Here is a 22,847-nt window from a genome sequence, read left to right on the forward strand (position 1 = left end):
TCATCACTACTCCAACAAACCCATGTGATGACCATATATACTCTCTTGTTTGACATGCAAGATCAATAGGTAAGCAACATTTTGATGGAACACTTTCCATCTTGAGTAGTTTTCAATGGCAGTAAAGACGGGCAAGCCAAACAAGCCAAACAGCTGCCCATGTAACGTGTGAACTACCGCTGCCTCCCCAATTCTTTCACAGTCACCGACAATCTTGCAGCTTTAGCATCCGCAAAGACTTTTCATTAGATCCAATGTGTAAGGATGATCCATTCGCCATTCACGCTTTGCAGGCATCTTTTTCGACTCCTGTGGGTGGCAATTCATCAGATCTATTTCTCGTTTTGAACAAGGCAAAGAGTGCCCAATTCAGATTTTTCGAGGTTGAGTGAATGTTTTTCATTCCGAGCGGAGAAGGACTAGCTCGGTAGGATGGAAAACAAGGAACAGGGGAAGGGGGGGGGGGGGGAGAGATACCGATGGGGTTCTGTTCAACTGATTGCATCGGAGTTCCGTTCAATTGGTTGCATCAGACGCTGGAGAAGATATAGGCTGTTGAACGGCTGTCGATTGGAAATGCAAGGCTTAGCGGAGATGAATCACCTGAACGATCTTATCTAGCTTATTAGCTGGTTGTGCAGGAGCTGCCAAACGTAGCGATATAGCTTGTAGATGTCGAAACACATTTACATGAATGCAACCTTGCGACTCCAATACATATATATTCACATTGATGCTCGCTGATTGCTTGCGGTGTAGTGATCAGACACCAATCCTACAGCATTACGAAGCCTAGCCCACGGCAAGCCATGCCACACCTTCTGCCTCTCTTTCTGTTTGCCCTGTTTGCTCTCAGTTGCGGCGCATCTGTTCCCCAGCCCACTTCAGATCATGGCCGTAGCATGCTGGGCAATGGACTCGCAATCACTCCTCAGATGGGGTAAGCTTCTCACAAATTTCCGTGCCACGCCTGTGAGATCATATTAGCAGTGTTCTTCTTGATTGGACGTGCATGTGCAAATAATATCTCGTCGATCGACCTCGACGTATTCTCTCTATAGACGACACAAACGCAGAATCTCCACTCTAACAGGCTCCCATTCACAGATGGAATAGCTGGAACTACTTTGGATGCGGTATCGACGAGCAATTGATTCGTGACACAGGCAATTGTATCGCCAATGCTTTGTATGGCCCCTTATTATTCTCGGCAAGGTATTTAATTCTTCGTATACCATTATTCCTGTTTCATCTATGCAGCTGCTGCAATAGTTTCATCTGGGCTGGCCGGACTGGGATACGAGTATGTTAACATAGGTATGCGATTTCTTTCGCGTTTTCGATACGTGAAGACCTCATTGCTTTTGAAGGCAAAGCAAAACTTTGTTAATCCAATTAACTATCGATTTCTCCCCGCAGATGACTGCTGGGCGGATACAAGCCTTGTTAATCCAATTAACTATCGATTTCTCCCCGCAGATGACTGCTGGGCGGATGCAAGCCGTGACAGTCAGGTGATTCTTTGTTACATGCTGGGGCTCTTCTTCTCCACAATCCTGAATTCCATTTCATAGAATTATTTTGTGCCAATCCCCTAGCTTGCGCTTCCAGCCGACGAGGACTACCTTTAATTTTGCAAATGATACCGATCCATCCAGCAGGGCAACCTTGTTCCGGACGCTTTTACATTTCCTTCCGGCATGAGTGCCCTTGCAGATTACGTGCATGGTTTGGGCCTGAAGCTTGGAATATATTCGGACGCGGGGTATATTGTCCTTGCTTGGCCATTTTGAAGTGGAACGTTCAACGTAGTTACTCTGGTCTGTGCTATGTTCAATCACTTCTCTAATCACATTTTCTTCTTTTGTTGGAGAGTTTTCCTTCTGCAGATATCAAACTTGCGCAGGGAGACCAGGTTCTCTCGGTTACAAACAACAAGATGCTGATACATTTGCTTCTTGGGTATAATCTCAGCTCCTGACTTCGAAAGTTTCCTCAGCCTGTGCAATTAACAAAACACCACGCAATTTCGAAATTTGTAACGTAAAAGACCAAATGGTTCAAAATCTGCCATGTCATATAAATTGTAGGGAATCGACTATTTGAAATATGACAACTGCGACAATGATGGCACATCACCCGAAGTAAGGTCAGTTATCTATATTGAGGCTTTCTTGCTTCCAAGCTCAAAAAATTGCACAACACCTGAGGCTACAACACCTGATAATGCTGCCTTTCACTACCTCAGATATCCAGTTATGCGCAACGCACTCCTTAACAGTGGTCGGGCTATTTTCTTTTCACTATGTGAATGGTGAGATGCCTTCCAGTCGAACTGCATTCTGTTCCAAGGTGTAGTCTTTTCATATGCACTAAACATAAGGACGTTTCAGGGGCCAAGATAGCCCAGCGACATGGGCTGCACCGGTCGGAAACAGTTGGCGTACAACAGGAGATATCAACGACACTTGGGTGAGGTGAGCAGAGATCCTTTGAGATTGCCGTGGCAATCCTGACACTGGGGTGGCATTTATTCTGCTTGGACATGCACTGAATCTTCTCCGGAGCTATCGCTTTGGACCACGAACGCCTGTGGTCTCCGTGGTTGAGAGGATGTAGATGGCTGCGAACTATGGAGGGGGTCCCGTGGTTGAGGCGGTGGGCTCTTTCTGCGCATCCTCTTTAGTGGCGACATCTTTTCTGAACCTGCATCCATGTACATGTAGTGTACCATTGATCATTACATGGATTGGCATGCCTGTATGACCTTTCTGTGTGTGTGTGGGAGAGAGATCCTTTTTTTTTTTTTTTAAAAATAAATATAAAATACATCTTTTGAGAGCGTGGAATGAAAGTGTGTGGTACAATTATTCATGCAATCATCTATGTGTCTAAGCGAAAGCGTGTGAGTGCACGTGACCTAGTAGCTAAGTAGGGACTAACTATATGCTTTTTTGCTGGGATTTTCATAGGGCAGCTAGAACTCATTCACCAATCCTGAGCTCTAGGTAAAATCGATTGAGGCTACCTATATGTGCGAAGACGTACATATGCAAGTGAGTGCTCGTGAGACAATCTAATCCTAACTAAGGAAGACTTGGTTTCCCAAATCTTCGTTTTTGTCGGGGATGGCTCGCGTGTTGATGTAGTAGCACTTCAGTCGGCTCCCGTTTATTGTTGTGTTGAATTGGACTCCATCTAGTGTCTCAAGTAGCACAGCTCCGATGGGATTCATTTTTCGTACTCAGTAGGGTCCTTGACCTAGATACTTCAGTTTTCCCTTGTGTACCTTAGCATTGTATAACAGGACTAAGTCGCCTTCCTTGATGTCTTTATCTTTCAGATTCCTGTCAAACCATGCCTTTCTTCGGCGTTTTTCTGTTGTCATGGCATGATAGGCAACGAGTCTTGTCTCTGTATGCTTTTCCAACTGACAGAGCCTTTCTTTCAAGGACGCATGATCACCCATGCGTTCCTGTATTGCGATGCGTAGACTTGGTATTACAAATTCGAGTGGAACCACGGCTTCAAGGCCGTACACCAATTGAAAAGGTGTGTTCCCTGTACTGATCTTGAATGTGGTTCTGTATGCCCATAAGGCTGCATTCAGTTTCTCTGCCCAATCAGAACGCTGTGGTTCTACTACCTTGGTGAGGATATTGCATATGATTTTGTTTGTGGATTCTGCTAGTCCATTCCCTTGGGTGTAGTAGGGTGTGCTTTTTCTATGGATGACCATGAAGCCAGACAAGAGTTCTTGGATTACCTCATTGACAAAATGTGTGCCTCTATCCGACACAATTTCAAGGGGGCATCCGAATCGGTTGATCACATGTTCGTACAAGAATCTTGCTGTGCTTTTGGCATCTGCCTTTCTGACTGCTTTAGCTTCAGCCCATTTTGTAAAGTAATCAGTGGCCACAATGATGTAGCGTGCATGTGTTCCTTTTGCTGCTGGATGTATGGGACCCACATAATCAATCCCCCATTTTTCAAATGGCTGTTGTGCAACAACTGTTGTTAGGGGATTGAAGTCTTTGTGTTGTGGTTTAATAGTTCGTTGGCATACATCACAGCCTTTTACATATTCATAGGCATCTGCCCACAGTGTTGGCCACCAGTAGCCTGCGAGGAGAACTTTTCTTGCTGTGGCTTCCCCTTGGAAGTGTCCTCCTGCAATGCCTTCATGGACTTCACTCAGGATTGGCAGGATCTCATGAGGCATTACACATCTTCTTAATATCTGGTCCTTGCCCATCTTGTATAGTTGTCCTGCAATGAGTTGATATGGTGCAGCCTTTAGAATCAATTTTCTGGCATCTACTGCTTTCATGTCAGGGGGTCGTCTTACTGCCATCAAGTACCCAATGATATCTCCACACCATTTTGGAACAGCATCTATTTGAAATAGTGTGGCATCTGGTAAGTCATCTTCTACTCCAGTGGCTTCTTCTCCTGTCTTAACTCGAGATATGTGATCGGCAATGTAGTGTTGGGCACCTTTGCGGACCACGATTTTGAAGTTGAATTCTCGCAGCAAGAGGAGCCATCTGGTTATTCTTCCGGTGGTACACGGACGGTTCACAAGATAAAGCAATGCTTGATGGTCGGTGTAGAAGACAAAATCATTTGCGAGAAGATAGTGCCGAAATTTCTTTACACTGTACACCATTGCTAGGGCTTCTCTTTCTGTGGTTGTATAGTTGATCTCTGCATCATTGAGTTGTCGACTGGCGAAGTAGACGGGGTAGTCTTTCTTATGTTCACCAGGTTGACAAAGCACACTCCCAATTGCATACTTGGATCCATCAGTATGAACATGAAAATCAATATCCCAATTGGGAGATATAAGGATGGGTGCTGTGATTAGGCACCACTTTAAAAGCTCAAAGGCTTGGTCGCACTCTTCGGTCCATAAGAACTCCACAAATAATTTGTAAAGTGGCCTAGCTATCATGGCATACCGCAATATAAATCTTCTATAATAGCCGGCATGTCCCATAAAGACTTGTACGCCTTTGGAATTTGTAGGAGGAGGCAATTCCATGATGATTTTGATTTTGTCCATGTCAGTTGCAATCCCATGTTGAGAGACGATGTGTCCCAAAACAACTCCGTGGGTGACCATGAACTGGCATTTTGTTGGATTTAGGGAGATGCCATACTCCCTGCATTTGATTAGTACTTCTTCCAGACATTTGAAGTGGTCCTGTTTGGTTGAATGGATGCACAAATCATCCAAGAACACTTGTAAAAACTTATTCAAAAATGACTTGAAAGATGTGAACATGACTCGCTGGAATGTGGCTGGGGCATTACAAAGGCCGAATGGCATGACTCTATATGCAAAAATACCCCATTCTGTAGCAAATGCTGTTTTTGATTGGTCTTGAGGAGCAATTTGTACTTGGTTATAGCCACTGAAGCCATCCAAGAAGCTATAAATTTCGGATCCTGCCACCTTTTCCAACACTGTTTCTGTTAAGGGTAGGGGGTAGTGATCCCTAATTGTGGCGGCATTCACATTTTTCAAGTTTACGCATATTCGGAGCTTCTTGTTGCGTTTAGGTACAATGACAATGGGTGAAACCCAATCAGTGTGCTCTATCTCGTAGATGAATCCGGCATCTAGGAGTTTTTCCAGCTCGTCATAAACCATGGTGCCATATTTAGGATTTGTGCGATAAGGTCCACATACCTTAGGGCGAGCACCTTCCCTTATAGGTATCGTGTGCACTGCCACTTCTGGTGAAATTCCTTTCATCTCTTTGTATGACCATGCTAGGCAGTCACGGTATTCCATTAGGAGGTCTTTGAGTTTGATTTCATCTTCTTGACGGAGCTGTTTCCCAATGAAAACCAATTTTTCTTCCTCCCCTTCAAGGGCGAGGTTTATTGTGCGTGTTTTTGCCGGTCCCTCATAGATTGGAGTTTCTCCAATGCTATCGGTTTCTTGAACTTCAGATTCTCTGATTGGTCTTGGCATTGCTATTGGTGCACTGCCACTTGTATAATTCTTAAAGTATTCCGGCACTTCTCGAAGATCGGCCTCTGATGGGGTTGAACTAGCCTGACATGTGTCATGAGTACTGGGTGGCCTAGTTGGATTTAGTAATTTGTTAGGCTCTTCTTTCCTTTCTTTTTCTGAAGTCTCTTGATCGAGCTTCATCCGAACATGTGGCTTATATTTCCGAAACTTCTTACGTTGGGAACTGTGGGGTAACTTTTCCACTGGTAAGGTGTTTCCAAGTAAGGGTTCATGTGCTGCACATACTCCTTCCAGTCCCTCAGGGGACCATTCAAGAGGTGGTGGTATTGATTTGGAGGGAACTGACTTTGCAAGGTACAATTCGACAATCCTTGTTTGGACTCGTTCGAATTCATTGAAGTGCTCGGCCTTGGCTTTTCTGCGATTTCCTCCTGCAGCTTTCTTGCGGGATCTTCTGCTGTTATTCAACTGTGGAGGTTCAACTTTTGGGAGCTCAACTGCCATTAGGGCATGGAGAATGGCTAGGTCATTATCAAAGATTTGATCTTCAATCTCAGCATTCGCAACCTCTGTTTCAAGGTCCCAAGGAAAATCTGAATCATCATTGGTATGGGTACCTTCTTCAGGTTCATTATCCCATTCGAGGTCAGCCATAAAGAATGGCATCTCTAGATCGATTGGTTCTTCATGTGTCGGTGGAGGATTGACCTGTAGTGCGTTAACATCTATCTGTGAGAAAATGGGGTCTAATGAATGGCAGTTGTCGATGGTTGCCAATGTTTGTATCCAGTTATTGACATTGCTTTGTGAGTCACCTACGATGGCATGCTGTTGCAAGGGATCTGATTTGCTCGAGATTGTCGTGGAAGATGTGTCATTCAATGCTCTAGGAACAATTGGTTTAATAACTCCTGTCCCCACATTCACCCTGACTGCAGTGTCTCGATTCTGGATTGTCAATCTATCCGTTCCCTAGTCATGGAGGACTGATGCTTCCCGTAACCAAGGACGTCCCAGTAAGATTTGATAGGATTTTTTGGGGAGATCCAAGATTGTGAATTGAAGGGAAAAGTGGACTCCTGCGATCTTTGTGGACACGCCATTCACTATTCCCAAGGGTTTAGCCCATGAATCATCGGCAAGGCGTATGTTGAAATTAGCCTTTTGCATTGGTGGGAGACCCCATTCTTCGTAGAGCTCCTTTGATAGGACATTGACACTTGCTCCACCATCCACTATGGCTTGGACTTCATTATATGCTTTGTGGATTAAAGGCACAGTGATGTTGCGCATGTCATCTCTCTCACCCATCCGCACAGGGATATCTTCAATGTCGTTCATAGGTGGAGGGGGATTTGCGAGTTCAATCCATCCTTTGAAACTCTCCCAGAGATTGGGACAATTCCGTAAGAGGATTCCGATGGGAATTGACACAGGGCAACTCAGGATGCTAGAGAGTGCAGCTCCTTCAAGTTGACGTGGCGGTACATTCTGTTGTGGAGTCTGTTGTTGGAACAAAGGCTCGAGTACAGTATCAATACTTTGTGGGGCCAAGTCATGGATTGGGTCTTGAGCTTGTTTCTGAGCCTCAAATTGAGCTTGTTCATTTTGAACCCATTGCTGAAGTACCTGAAAACGAGCCTTCTCCACCTCTGCATTCGGGAATGGAGCTTCTTGTATTCGAGGCTCAGGAGTGGATGTGGATGAGCTCGGCTGCTCATTGCTTTTGGCGGAGGGGGAGGCACTTGTGCTTTCTTTCTCAGAAGTCGCTTCGGTTGGATTGGAATGATAGGGTCCTTCGTGGCCTCTTTCTGTTGGTGTGTAATTACATTGATAGGTTGTGACCTTAGACTTGCTGGACCCAGACTTTGATGGTCCACCCCAATGATGCCGATGGGGACGTCAGGCTTAACCTCTGTTTGTTCTGGGACCTTATTTTTCATGGGACAATCCATACAGGCATGTCCTATGCCACAATCTCTGCAAAGTGGTTGGAAAGTAGCGGGGCTACCACGATGAGGGCACTCTGCGATCCTATGATTTTCGCCACAACCGTAACACTTGATTGGTGCTCGAAATGTGTTGGGTTGCACTTGATTTGCATAGACTGGTATTAGACCCTCTGCACCTTCTACATAGTACACTGGGTACTCTGCTTCATACTCAAATAGCGAGTCTACTTCCTCGGCTTGTAATTGATGTATGGGAACTGCCTGAGGAGCTGGATTTGGTGCTCTTGGATACGGTCGTGGATTTGGATTCCTGAGTAGTTGTGGGACTTGTGTCCGAACGGGAACAGGATTTAGCCTCGGAGCTGGGGGCGCTTGTGCAAGTGCCGGTTGCCTGTATACTGGCATGGGTGCCGCTTGGTATTGTGGTGGTCGAGGCGGATTGTTGCGCATGTTGAAGATGCAACTGGTCTCATCATGGCCGCCGACAACACAGATATGGCACCACAACCGTGGCGGTGGATTTGCTTGTGCAGTGAGCCTTGCTCATAGGACTGGGCATTCATTTGCTGTATGATTTGCCAAGCAGTGTGGGCACCAGACATTTTCTCGCCGTGGATATGTTTGAGTTGGCGGCTGAGACAAGTGGAGTTTTTGATCCATGGCCTGCATCATATCTTCTTTCAACTTCAAGGTCATGGCCTCTAGGCGATCTTCATTGGATGTTTCGGTAGTGTCCTTTGATTTACCTTTTTTCGAGCGTTTATCTCGTGTATTTGATCTGGCATCGTCACTGCTAGTGTCTGAATCTGTCATACCATCTTCGATGTCAATGGATGCTGCATGAGCAGCACTGAATGTTTCATAGCTACTTATCTTTTTCATATCCTTGCGGATTTTCTTTCGTAGACCTGCTATGAACCATGCCGTGAGGTACTTTGCATCTGGGCGTGGGTCACATTTGGCGATCAATCTCTTCATCTTTCCCAGGTATGTGCGTACATCTTCCCTCCGGCCTTGTTCGATCTTGCTGAGTTGGAGAGCGGGATCATCTTGTAGTCGTTCCGTTTGAAAGCGACGTTTGAATTCGGTTTGAAGTAGGTCCCATGTAGCATGTTCTTCCACAAGAAGGTCGAGGTACCATTCTGACGCCTCATCAGTTAAGGCCATTGGAAACCAAGCCACCTTAGTTTCATGGGATTGATCACCACCTGCTCGACATGCGGCATCAAAATGTTGGAGGAAGCGAGCAGGGTCTCCCCTACCATTATATTTGGGAAGTTCCAGTTTTCCCAAGGGGCGTCGGCCGTGATTGTTGTGATTTCGTCGATTGAAAAAGTTGTCAGCCTCGGCATCGAGTTCGATGTCCCCATCATGCTCAGGACGGCGGCCAGCCATGTTGGGGCGTGGAGGAGTTAAAGGGAGTTGTTGAATCTCAGGGGGGGATTCGGGGTTGAGGATTGGCGGGGGCGGTTGTTGCAGTGGAGTTAGATGCGGATGGGGCGAGCGTTGGAGTCGAAGTCGTTGGCTGGACTGTAACTGCATGCAGATGGTGCGTGATTTGCCAAGGGTATCGCTACCCCAAGTGTGGGTGTGGAGGTGGTGCTGTTAGGAGAGTTAGAGTGATGTTAGTTTGTGTAGGGACCGTCGTGTTAATAATGTGCCTAAGATTGTCCTACGTGTGTAGGGAAATGTGCCGGTGCAGACGGATCGTTAATCGGAGGTCGCGGCGTGAAAATACGAGTGAAGTAATGCAAAATAAGGCCCACACGGGAGCACGAATGAACGTGTGCTAGGGATGCCGAAATGGTGTGCAATGGGCTGGAAAAATACCCCGTAACGTGGTGTTTCCGTGTGTGAAATCTGGGTTCAAACGGGGTTCAATTTGGGTCCCAAACGGATGAGTTTCGAGGGGTTAAAGGAGGGGTAAAGTTGGCGTTTGGGGGGGTCCTAATGGTGGTGTGAATGGACTTTAAGTCCAACCGAGGGGTTGAAACCAAGTGACTCTAGTTAGACTAACCAACCGAGGTCCTCCCAGTTACTGTAACTGGGAGGTTAAACTAACTGTAGTTAGATACTAACTGAAGAGTTAGTCTAACCTAACTGAGGGTTAACTAAACTAACCTAACCTCAGTTACTACTAACCAAACCTACGTAGCTAATCTAACTGAGGTTAACTAACTAACCTAGGGTTAACTAACCTAACCTAACTGTAGTTAGTACTAACCTAACTATGGTTAACTAACCCTAGAGTTAATTTTAGGTTAGGTTTAGTTTTTTTTTTTTTTTTGGTGGTTCCAAGGGGGGCTGCCCGACGGCGGCGCCCTGGGGGGCTGCCCCCGAGGTGGTGCGGGGGCGGGACGGGGTGCGCGGGGGGGCGGCGGGGGAGGTGGCGAGGGGGGTGGCGGGGGGTGCGTGGGGGAGGGGGCGGGGGTGGCGCGGGCTGGGGGGCGCGGGGGCGGCGACGGCTCTGCGGAGCGCCGCCGCGGGGTGGCGCGGGCGGGGGGTGGGAGAGGAGAGGGGGCGGGGTGGGTGCGGGGGGTGTGAGGGGGGTGCGAGCGCGGGCGCGGGGCGGGGGAGGGCGGGGGGTGAGAGAGGAGAGGGGGCGGGGTGAGTGCGGGCGGGGGTGAGGGGGGTGCGAGGGCGGGCGCGGGGCGGGGGAGGGCGAGGGGTGAGAGAGGAGAGGGGGCGGGGTGAGTGCGGGCGGGGGTGGCGCGGGGCGGGGCGGGGGTGGCGCGGGCGGGGGGCGTTGGGCTGCGGGGGTGGCGCGGTGCGCGCCGCCACGGGGCAGCGCTGGGCTGCGGCGAGGGTGGCGCGGTCGAGGGGCGCGGGGCTGCGGGCGGGGGGGGCGGCGGCACTGCGTGCGTCGCCGCGGGCGAGGTAGCGAGGGTTGGAGGGGCGCGGGGCGGCGGCGCTGCATGCGCCGCCGCGGGGGGGTAGCGGGGGCTTACAGAGAGGGGGGGGGTAAGGGGGAGGGGGTAAGGGGGAGAGAGAGGAGAGGGGGGGTGGAGGGGCGAGCGTAAGGGGGTGGGGGAGAGAGAGAGAGGAGCGAATGAGAGAGAGAGGGGGTGGGGGAAGAGAACGAGGGGGAGGGGGAGAGAGGGGGATGGGGGGGCGAGGGGGTTAAGGGGGAGGTGGAGAGAGGGGGATGGGGGGGCGAGGGGGGTAAGGGGGAGAGAGAGAGAGAAGGGGTGGGGGAGGGAATGAGGGGAGGAGAGGAGAGAGTGAGAGAGAGAGGGGGTGGGAGAGAGAACGAGGGGGAGAGAGGAGAGAGGGAGTGAGAGAGGGGGTGGGAGAGGGAACGAGGGGGAGAGAGGAGAGAGGGAGTGAGAGAGGGGGTGGGGGAGAGAGGAGAGAGAAAGGTGAAAGAGGGGGATGGGGGAGGGGGAGGGGGGAAGGGGGGAGGGGGAGAGGGAGAGGTGGAGATAAAGAGGGAGGGGGAGGTGGTGGTGGAGGGGGAGGGGGGGGAGGGAGGTGGAGATGGAGGGGGAGGTGGTGGTGGAGATGAAGGGGGAGGGGGGAGATGGTGGTGGAGATGGAGGGGGAGGGGGGAGATGGTGGTGGAGGGGGAGGGGGAAAGGGGGAGAGGGGGAGGTGGAGGTGGAGGGGGAGGGGGAGAGGGGGAGGTGGAGGTGGAGGGGGAGGGGGAGGTGGTGGTGGAGGGGGAGGGGGAGGTGGTGGTGGAGGGGGAGGTGGAGGGGGGAGGTGGAGATGGAGGGGGAGAGGGGAGGTGGAGATGGAGGGGGAGGGGGGAGGTGGTGGTGGAGATGAAGGGGGAGGGGGGAGATGGTGGTGGAGATGGAGGGGGAGGGGGGAGATGGTGGTGGAGATGAAGGGGGAGGGGGGAGGGGGAGGTGGAGATGGAGGGGGAAGGGGGAAGAAAGAGGGAAAAAAAAAAAAACTTGATAGACTGAAATCGAAAAGCAGGGAGAGGTGATCACCTGATCGCTCTCCAAGTCTTTCTCGATGTAACGGGATTGTCGCGGAACAATGGACGGTGGGTGGAAGGCTAGGTCATCGCTGCGAGAAGGGCTCGATGTCACTTACATGGCGAGGATAGGAGTAAGGGGGCGGTCGATGGAGAGGGAGGAATGTCTTGCGTGGGGCTCGGAAGGAGGAAGAGAATGGAGGCAAAAAGTGAAAGATGAAGAATGAGGGGGGGTGGAGTAGGTTTTTATAGGTTTGGATTTTAGGTTTAGGGTTTAACCCTAAACTCTTCCCGAGCCATAACTCTTTATGGAGAGCTCGGTTGGCCTTTCTGTAAAAAGGTAAAATGATCGTAATTGAAAGCTCTACGCAACCGTGTCCACTACCTAGCCTAATTGTACATCATGTGGCTTTTATTTAAGAAATTAAGAAAATTTCTTAAGGTAGTAACCCAAAGTGGATGTTTGGGGTTGATATGTTTGGCTAGATTTGGAAAAATTTTTACTCTCCTTGCCCTTGAGTGTTATCTTCGTGAAAGTTCAAAGTAGTGTCTTGTTTTACACATACCTACGTATGTTTTACTCACTACTTGAGACGCTAGTCTCCCCGACAGCGGCACCAAATGTTGGCTCTTTCCTACTGCTTTCGTAGGAAGAGCTGGGTATTCTAGGTTGTAGTGTTCCGAGGCTTTTTGTCACCTACAGATATATTGGGATTGTCGTTGTAGTATATGTGTAGCTTAGGACCTCGAGTCGTGTTCCGGTGAGAGACGTAGGCTTAAGTGTGGTAAGTAAACAAAATGCAAGCATGTGTAAAAGGCACGTAAACCATTGTTGTTGGGGTAATGAAGGCTTTCGCCTTCATTGGGGGTTGTAGGGTTTAGGAGGAGTTTAAGGGTTCAGAAGGAGGTTGTAGGGTTTAGAAAGAGTTCAAGGGTTTAGGAGAAGTTCCAGGGTTCAGAAGGAGGTTCCAGGGTTCAGAAGGAGTTCCAGGGTTTAGAAGGAGGTCCAAGGTTTAGAAGGAGTCCAGGGTTAGAGGGAGGATGCAAGGTTCAGAGTAGAATACATGGTGGAGAACTCGTCTCCCTCGTAGATCATGGAGTATAAGGGTTTAGGAAAGCATAGGAGTGGGAGAGGAAGAAGGTGTAAGAGCATGGGTGAAGGAAGAGAAAGAGGAGGAAGGAGGAGGAGGGAAGAGGAGGAGGGAGAGGGAGGAGAGGGGAGGAGGAGGAGGAGGGAGGAGGAGGAGGAGGAGGAGGAGGAGGGAGGAGGAGGAGGAGGAGGAGGGAGGAGGGAGGAGGAGAGGGAGAGGGTGGGTTGCAGGGTTGGAGGAGAGGGGAGAAGGGTTGCAAGGTTAGGACATGCTTTTGGACGTGCAGTGCAAGGAAGCATGGACACTTGAGACAAATGCTTGGAATACCAATGTAGACTCAACACAATGCCCCAAGAGTGTGGGCTTCATTCCATTATGGGGTATTTATACAAGTTGGAGAGCTTCTCTCCCTGCATGTAACACAAAGTCGTATCACAAAGTTGTTACACAAAGTTGTGTCACAAAGTCGTAACACATTCTCTCTCTACATGTAGAAGTTGTAACACAAAGTGGTAACACAAAGTTGTTACACAAAGTTGTAGCACAAAGTTGTTACACAAAGTTGTAACACAAAGTTGTGTCACAAAGTCGTAACACATTCTCTCTCTTCATGTAGAAGTTGTAACACAAACTTGTAACACAAAGTTGTTACACAAAGTCGTAACACAAAGTTGTGTCTAGAAGTTGTAACACAAAGTTGCAACACAAAGTTGTATCACAAAGTTGTAACACCTTCTCTTTCTTCATAAGTTCATGTTGGCACAGAGTCAACAAGTAGTGCAGATTTTTACAGCTTCCTTCTATAGTTATAGCTGCAACTTGATGTGTCTTTGGCATTAGGTAGAACAAATGAGTGACTAGTTTTGGGTATCTGATGTGTCTTTGACATTAGGTAGAATGAATGAATGAATGATTGATTCTGGGTATATGATGTGCCTTTCACATTAGGTAGAATGAATGAATGACATGTGAGTTAAGTAGCTACATTTATAAATGTGATCTGACTTCTCTAAAAAAAGTACTTTCATAACCACTTGACAGAACCAATTTACTTTAAACCATGTTACAGAACCACTTTCTAACCCACTTTACAAAGCTTAAAGTAAACTCTTTCTAAACCACTTTATAAAGCACATAAAGTACTTTATGAAGCTTATAATGTAAACCACTTTGCAAGGCCTATAACGTACTTTAAAGTAAATGGAAAGTTTCTCAAGAGTACTAAAAGTACTTTACATGAAGATAAAATACTGGGAGCAGCACTACTTTGGGAAGGAAGGGGTAGCCTTTTTTTCCATTCTCTACATGTTCAAGACTCCTCGCATTTTCTAGAGGGTCACGTCCTTGATCCATTGCATCTACTATAGCTTCCTTGTGTTGCCCACTTGCATTAAAAAAAAGATCATTAAACCCTGTCTTACACACTTATGTCCACAAAGTTGCAAGACAAGACATCGTTTCAAGACAAGACAAGACAACCCTATCTTACACAAATGTGTCCACAAAGTCTAAAGACAAGACAAGGTGACATACTAGCTTCACCATCATTTTTTTTCCCCCTTTCTCCTCTCTTCTTTGAAAAATTATATGCCAATTGCTGAAAGTTTTCCACCTCTATGTTAGGGCTATAATTGACATCACTAAGTATTTTCGAAGCAACATCCACACCAACTTTTGCTAAATCATCTAAATGGGAAATCTCCTCCTTCAGTCTTCTCCTTCTTGTTAGCACTCTTTGTTGCATTCTCTTTCCCTTGCCCATCAAATTCTGTTGCATTGTCCAAATGAGATGTCTCCTCCTCATCAGTCTTCTCCTCTACCTTCTTGGGAACACTCTTCGTTGCATTCTCTTCCCCTTAGCTCCACTCTCTTCTCATACATCAAATGAAATCTCCTCTACAAGATTCTCTCCCCAAGGCACTAAACATTGATGGTTGGGCAAACACTTGGTTGTAGGCAAAGCTCTAGGATTCTCTGGCTTTAGCCAAGATTCACACATGTTGATGTGGTTGTACTTGCACTAGTAATGCAAAAAGGGTGGTATTGGCATCTACATGCTTACCCTCGAACCACATGTAGACACCAACCACATGCTCACCCTCAAAACATAAGCCACAAGCAACACATTCCCCAAAGAAAGTAATGTTGTTGAGAGCCCATCCGGATTATGGGGTGTCACCAACCTTGAGCCGTTGTACTAATGCCTTTGTAAAAGACATTGTCTCTCCGCATTTGCAACTGTGGTCATAGCAGCTTCATATATTTTCTAGATGCACATATTAAATATAAAAGATAATCAGAGAGGAGGAATAGATAAAGAATTTCACTATGCACACACACCTAGAAAATGAGGCAAAGTGAGACTTGCACAGTTATTTAAAGTGATTTCAAAGTGGATTGAAGCACTTTAAAGAACTTTGAAGCACGTTAAGTACCTTGCAACACATTTGAAAACTACTTTGAAGCACTTTCAAGTACTTTGAAACACATTAAGCACTTTGCAACACATTGATGAAGTACTCTAAAGCACTTTCAAGTACTTTGAAGTGCTTAGAAGTACTTTATAGCACTTTTAAGTCTATTTTAAGTACTTTATGTACTTTGAAGCATGTTTAAGCACACAAAAAAGGCACATTCAAGTACCCAAAATTGAAACAAAAGCACTTTGAAGTGCTTTTGCATGCTTGCCAACCCATCTAAGTGCTTTTAAGTGCTATGACCAATAAAGAAAGAGCACTTTTAGATGACTAAACACACTTTCAGGTTGTTGGAATCCCTTCCGAGAAATTTGAGGTGCATGATCAAGTACTATGAAATGCCTTAATGTGCTTTCCAACACATTGAAAAGGCACTTTTAGATGACTAAGGCACATTTAAGTGCCCATAATTGGGCCAAAGTGCTTTTAGGCTCTAAAACATGATTGCTAGCACATTGAAGTGCTTTCAAGTGCTATGACCAATAAAGAAAAAGAACTTTCAGGTGACTGGAATCCCTTCCATGCAATTTAAGGTGCATGAAAGCACTTTTAAGTGGCTAGAAGGACTTTCAGGTGTCTGCTACTTCCTATTGTGCTTGCCAATAGCATTTTCATACATTTTCAAGTGTATCCCATACATTTTGCTGGAAGCAACAATTCCAATTTATGTAAGGACTTAAAAATGCTGCTTTCAAGAGGTTTAAAGCAAAATAGAGAAGCATTTTGAGTTTAGTTACCTGTACTGACTCTAAATTTTCCTTTACTAGTGAGTGGTACTCTACGTCAACCTCGCAAAACCCCAAGCCCTTCTCACATAGTTGAATTTGTGCCTCTACCTTTTCGGTGGCCACTAGGTTGGGCTGTGGTGATGCGCGTATTACAACCATTTGTGTTTTCAACATTTCTAGCTCTGACAAGAATAATTTAGCTGTACTAGAAGAACCTTCTAGCCAAAGCAGAGCATCTCTTTTTTCTTTGTACTCAACTTTTTCTATCCTTGAAGCTTCTTCATTTCTAGAAAAGATGAGCTTTACACTCGCAAGCATTGCCTCCATGAGCTCTACTTGTTTTACTGAAGGTGGTTTGAGCTTCTTATCTTTCACATGCAAAGGCTTGCATTCTAGAGTCCCTGTGTGGGCATTGACCTCCCTGCCCTTGAGTAAGACTTTACTAGCCCATTGGACTTCCTCCAATTGTCTAGCTTCCTATTGAGGCCACTTGCTTAGGCCATAACCATCTTTGAGAGCTTTTCACCAAAATTTGCCCAAGCAATTTGGTTCCCTTCTGGGTCATCTTTGGTCACTTTGCATTTTTTAAATGCAAAGAACTTTGTGGACTCGGTGGTGAGCTTGTTGTTGGGCACAATCCCCCGCTAAACTGTTTTACAAAGTAGTTGGAACTCATCCAAAAACTCAGGCAAAGCATGCTAATAGGAAAATTTTGTTTCCCTTTATGTGGCTACTAGTAGAGAACATCATCAACCATTGAGTCTCTAGGAGATCAGTGTCACTTATATGTATCGAGAGCTTGCCTGACAAGCTAATTACATACTCTGCATTCAATTTGTTGTCTATATAGTGAAATCAAGTGATATTAGGATATTCAATTTGCTTAGCACTTCCTGCATGAAACCATACAACAAAATGAAGAGTCTGACTATCTGCCTTTGTTAGAATCACATATGAACAATGAAGGATAGAAACACCTTACTTTGCAAAAGGGATTTTGACAAAGACACTTATGCTCCAGTGTCATCAAGGTGAAAATACTTGCTAGGCACACTTTTTGTGTGAAGTTTTGATTGTACATAGCTATCCATTCAAGATGTCATGAGAAAGAGAGTCTTAGAACAACTATAGATGCTTGCTGAGAGAGAGAGAGAAGCTCAAAGTGAGAGTAGAGTGAAGTGGAGAGTACCGTGAAGTAGAGAGTAAAGTGAAGTTGAACATCTTGTGTCACATTTGGGACACCCTACACTTCTCGTCACACCATTTTTTAATTTCTAAAACTATTCCCCTCACGTTGGAAATTACTTTCTTTTAAACCCCAAAAACCACCATGTGAAATCCTTCAAAAAAGGAGAAAAGTGGTACCTTCTATCCATGCTTTCACCCTGATATGCATCTTTGATTGCGAGTATAAATATTTGATTGAGTCGGAAAGACTCAATCATAATTTTGTTTCCTTGCAAAAGATCAAATCATTATTGGAGAACCTAATAAAGGCTAGAACCTTATGGAATCCTTGTAGGAGGCCTTTAACCACTCTCCAAAGAACCACCAGTAAGGAAGAAGCTAAAAAACTAGTCCAATTCTACACATGCCTAAGTGTGGTCATACCAAGGGAAAAGTAGGAAAGAAAAGCTTCAAGGTGGTAAGGGATAGATACCAAGACTACACAAGAATTATATTTTGTCCTGATAATGTGTTCTCCCAAATACTTAAGGTGTGTACTGCATGCAAAAATGTAGATATCACTTATGAAGCACATGCTTTTATTACCAAAAAGGCTAGAAAGAGTGAGAAAAAAGAGGTGACCACTAGGATGTGGAGACTAGTAAAGTATTTTTTGAATACCTACACATCTATGGCAGTGGAAAAATCATGGAAAGTAGTGGTTTCTTGGAAAGAAGGGTAAAGGTGACTACATGGAGGAGTGCATCAATTTGCAGGTAAAGCATGTCAATGCAATGTATAGTGCTGAAAAGTATCTACTCTTTGAGAAGCACATTCCCATAAGTCAATGTAAGATTGATAGCTTACTTGTGAAGTAAATGGAAGCCCATTTACCCTCATCCAAGGAGAAAGCATGGGCGCACATGGTGGGTCAAGGCATAAGAAGATAGATCAAGAGAAATTACTACAATGATGACAAAGGATATTCCACAACGGGTGCATCTATATGTAGAGAAGCTCATGAATGAACATCAAATGAGGATTACAAGAAAAATGCACCACGGCTTCCAATTCAAAGAAGATATAATTTTTGAATTAGGAAAGCAGGTGGAATTTAAGGGAGTTGCATGAAACAACTTTCTAAGTGATGACACAGTAGGCCTCATCTCTTTTTCATTGATTAAATACAACCAATAGATATTTCACAATATACAATGATATAATATTGCATACCACAATTACTAAAGTGGGATACAATATCATATTTGTGAGTAAAGAAGATCAAGAAGCCATGCTGTGTATTTTACAAAACCAATATGGCAATGAGCTCAAAATATACACTAGTGTGTATGCAATAAGAAAAGATAAAAGAGAATATGGCTTGAAGATACAAAATTTTGAATCATTCATTGTGCTTATGAAGACTATTCACCTTGACCTACAAAGTAATGTAAGAGACAGTGCAAAGCGGTTGCATCTCATGCTTGAATAGTAGGCCACTCCTAAATACCATCATCACAACCCGCTTTCCTATTTGAGTCCATCCAAAAGTGGTAGTTTGTTGCTTAATATGATGGAATCTTTATAGCTGCCAAGATGGGAGGTTACCTTGATTCAGATGGGATATTTGTTTACAGATCTTCTTAGAAAAGGAAATTCCACAAATATGGAAGGAGATTGCATGAACTAATATGATGTGCAAGCTCGTGTGACCACAAAATATGAGAAAGATCTTAGAGTTCTTGATGTAAATGATGAGGAGGAAGAGAACGACAAAGTGAGACTCAACATAAATGACAAGGAGGCAAATGATCACATCAAGAATCTTAATTTTGGCCCTGATGATGATGATGAGAGCGATGATGAGGATATAGGGACTGGGGATGATGATGAGGTAGAGAATGGGGATGATGAGGATGTAGACAGTGATGGAGAGGATAGTAATGATGAATGACTGGCTATTGATGCATCACAACATTACATAAAAAGATCACAAAAACTTGTATAGGTATGAAACCATAATATTTTCTTTATTTTTGATATTGTTATAAATACTACTTAAAGATAGCACCATAAATTTCTAAAGCCTTTTATTTAAGAGTAGTTAATATATAAGTATGAATTTAGTGAACTTTATTGTTTGTTTATAGGTGGAAGAGGAGGATGAGCAACCTATGTTTGTAAACTCACAACTGTAGAATGATAATTTATTGATGCTTTGTGAGAGCATCAATGAAGTGGTGGACATAAAAAGTGCTCCAAAATCAAATCTTACGATAATATTGAAGGACACACTTCAAGGAGTTCTTATTTCCTCTTCGGTTCTTACTACATCTCTTCTAAATGCTCAAATATTGGCTAGTCAGGAACCTAGTAATGGTTATGGTATAAAGGAGACCGGGAGTAAGGATTTCGTAGGACTTGAGGAGGAGAGAAGGACAGACAAGGACAAGAGAGAGGCTACAAAATATATGAATTCTACAAACATGGATTCATTGGTGAGAATGCAGAGCTCATTCAATGTGTTGTTTGTCATTGGACAAACACCTCAATATTTTCCATTTGGTGTAGAGGAGATTTTGATCCTAGCAAAGAGGTCAATTATAAAGTGATGATGGCCATTCTAAGGTTGGATACAAACACCCTCATGACTTCATACTTCAACGACACCCTTAAATCTAAGCATCTAATGTTCATTAATTTTTGTATGTAGTGTCACCATAACACCATTACTTGTATCAGTACAAAGCCGAGTGTGTATGATCGATTCTCTCCTTTCAGCAATACTTATAAAATTTAACAAAAAGACCGAAATAGATTTTTGTAATTGGTTTCCATCTATGAATTTCCACGACGTGCGAGTTGTCTTTATGGCATATTTCCATAAGTAACATTGCATACTCATTTCTTTGATGCATTGACAATGCTACCAAATACTAATTATTCTTCAATGATGGTGTAGCTTGCATTGGAGTTTGTTATGTGTGGACTTGAAAGCCAGTGAATGTTCCTTTCTTAATTCACTGGTAGGCTATCATGGCATAGTGATACAGTAAGTATACAGTGAGTGTTAAGTACCCTATGCATTGCCCTTGCTGGGTATACTATACATTATCCAGGTTGTGTTGTCTTATATATTATCATGATTGGAAGGTCTACAAAAAAGTTGATATATGCCATTGAAGTAGTCATGGAGCGACAAAGAGGTGAATTAGTTGATACAATGGATTTCTTGTAATGCACAATAGTACACCAAAAGGACGGTCACAGTTGTGCATCAAGAGTGTGCTATAACTCCATGTTGCTCCAGAAACACCCTTTTTCTCTAAACTCATACCCACCATTTTCCTCATATACAAAGATAGATCTACAAGAATTTATGACTGTGAGTGTTCAAGACCTAATTGCTACTAGTAGGGAGCACCCAGTAGTTTGAGAGGATGATATTATCAATATAGTTGAAAATGAAGAGGATGATGTCATGACTATACCTAGAATTCAAGCGGAGGAGTTTGAGTTTATACGTACTATTAAAGCAGAGGAGATGGTTATCGTACCTCCAATGCAAGCAGAGGCAATTTTATTGAGACTTGCACTTGAAGAAGAGAAAATTGATTATACACCAAGAGAATCATAGGCTTGAAAAGAAGCAGCAACTAAATCATAGTCTCTGCACAACAATGGGTCAACTCACAATTCCATTGACCTCTGTCGAGCAGGATCACCAAAATGTTGATGCTTCGGTTCACAACCCTACTAACTTAAGGTGCTCAATGATATCTCAATCCTTTATAGTGCTCAATAAATATGCTCACTCTTACAATCTGTTGGAACTTGGGGAGAGAGGAGAGCTTCATCATGGAGGTGAGTGAGAACACATGAGATATTCAAATGGGTGTTCTATTCATTGTGAGAGGGAAGTACCTCTTCTATAGAAATGGAGACAGGGTGTCTTAAATCAATGGAGCCTCTCCTACATCAATGGAGGTAGCTCCTGAATCATACTAACTCCACAATCATAAGCATCACCCCATGTGGGGGCCTCTGCATTACATCATCACCTGTGTCATGGTCTATGGCACTAAGTGTGCCTCTTCTATACACACACACACAACCATATGACTGTTAGTGATGCACACATGCACCTAGCAAGCCCTTGATCACACATATCCCAACATACCCCCCCTCAAGGGTTTGCCTCTTGCTATGTCAAGGATTCATCTAGTCACATAGTTTCTCATGCCATCTCATGGTGGTCAAAGATAAATCTATGGCTAGGATCTCATGCTATCCAAGGTGCCCAAGGGTCAAGGTTTATAAAAATGAGATAGACCCCCCCAAATGGTTATCTCTCTTGCATGCACAAGGATTAATCATAGGCCTTTGTGTGGGCCTAGTTTCTCATGTCTCTATAAGAGGTACCATGGGAGCAAACACACATCACATGGCCTACATCATATGGTGACTAGAGGTGATTTACAAAAGACAAAACACATAACATTCTTTTTGGAGTACTATTCTAGGCAGAGAACCTCAAAAATTAACCAAGTGATGATAAATAAATTCAAAAGACAAAGTGCTCAAAAGGCATAGTCTTTATCTTCTACCACAAAGTTTGATTCTTCATTTGTTGATGGAGTCTTTCCTTCAGCAAGATTTTCTTTGTTGTTGATGCAGCTCTTCTTCACATGAAATGCTTCATTCTCTTGGGAGTCATTCCTCTCCTCTTCTTGGGCTTCTCTCTTGGAGAGCACTTGTAGAGAAAACCTTTTTAGGTGGCAATACTCCATAGTATAATTGGGTACTCCAAAGAAGGCACATATCTTTTTCTTGGTGTTCACCTTGATGAAATATTCACCATTATAGGGCTTTTCTCTCATTCTAGGCTTATTTTGGAGTTGTTTCCTCTAAGATACATGATCAATGTTAGAGGAATAATATGATGAAGGCATATTGAGAAGGTCTTACCACTAATGTGGCAGTGTCTAGTCCCTTACAAAGAAGTCTCCTTCTCCACAAGTATAATTGGTTGGAGAGATAGTTAGATACCCCAAACTCTTAGCATAAAGGAAATACAGTGCCTATTGCTTCAAAAAATAGCATTCAAGCATATTTAAATCATAAATGCATTATGAGCATTTACTAAAACTGTCAAACTGCAGGACAGTGCTCCAAAGATAAGACTTAAAAATGCCTCAAATCACTTCCAATGGTCAAACATCCAAAGACCAAAGATAACTGAGATAATAATGAAACTTCCTAGCACTTAACCATATTCAATGGTTCATTTAAGAAGTAGATATCACTGTTACCCCCAAAATGAGCAGTCTAAAATTGGAGGGTGCAATTGAAGCTGAAGAGAAAAGATTTGAGAGAGCTTTTAAAGGAAAATGGAAGCTCTTACTGAGGACTACTTCCAACACAAAGGATTGCCAAAAAAACGTGCAGCATTGCTCATGACAATAGTGCATTCTCCAATTGGTCTTTTGCTTGTTTCTCCTTATTCTAGGAAGCATTT

General features: G+C 44.6%; 1 protein-coding gene across 1 annotated transcript; it reads left to right on the forward strand.

Moving 5' to 3' along the window:
• Positions 1–809: 809 nt before the first annotated feature.
• LOC147894584 (alpha-galactosidase-like) lies at positions 810–19,283 on the forward strand. The gene is made up of 10 exons (XM_087385341.1): positions 810–940; positions 1,108–1,166; positions 1,261–1,317; positions 1,480–1,514; positions 1,662–1,765; positions 1,890–1,962; positions 2,091–2,149; positions 2,249–2,314; positions 2,394–2,472; positions 19,092–19,283. Exons 1-10 carry the CDS (start codon positions 810–812, stop codon positions 19,281–19,283), a joined length of 855 nt encoding a protein of 284 aa, XP_087241467.1.
• The last annotated feature ends 3,564 nt before the right edge of the window (positions 19,284–22,847 follow it).

This window comes from Dipteris shenzhenensis, chromosome 14 (assembly GCF_047967505.1).
Source record: "Dipteris shenzhenensis isolate YYH24624 ecotype China chromosome 14, Dip_SZ_1.0, whole genome shotgun sequence".
NCBI classification, from domain to species: domain Eukaryota; kingdom Viridiplantae; phylum Streptophyta; class Polypodiopsida; order Gleicheniales; family Dipteridaceae; genus Dipteris; species Dipteris shenzhenensis.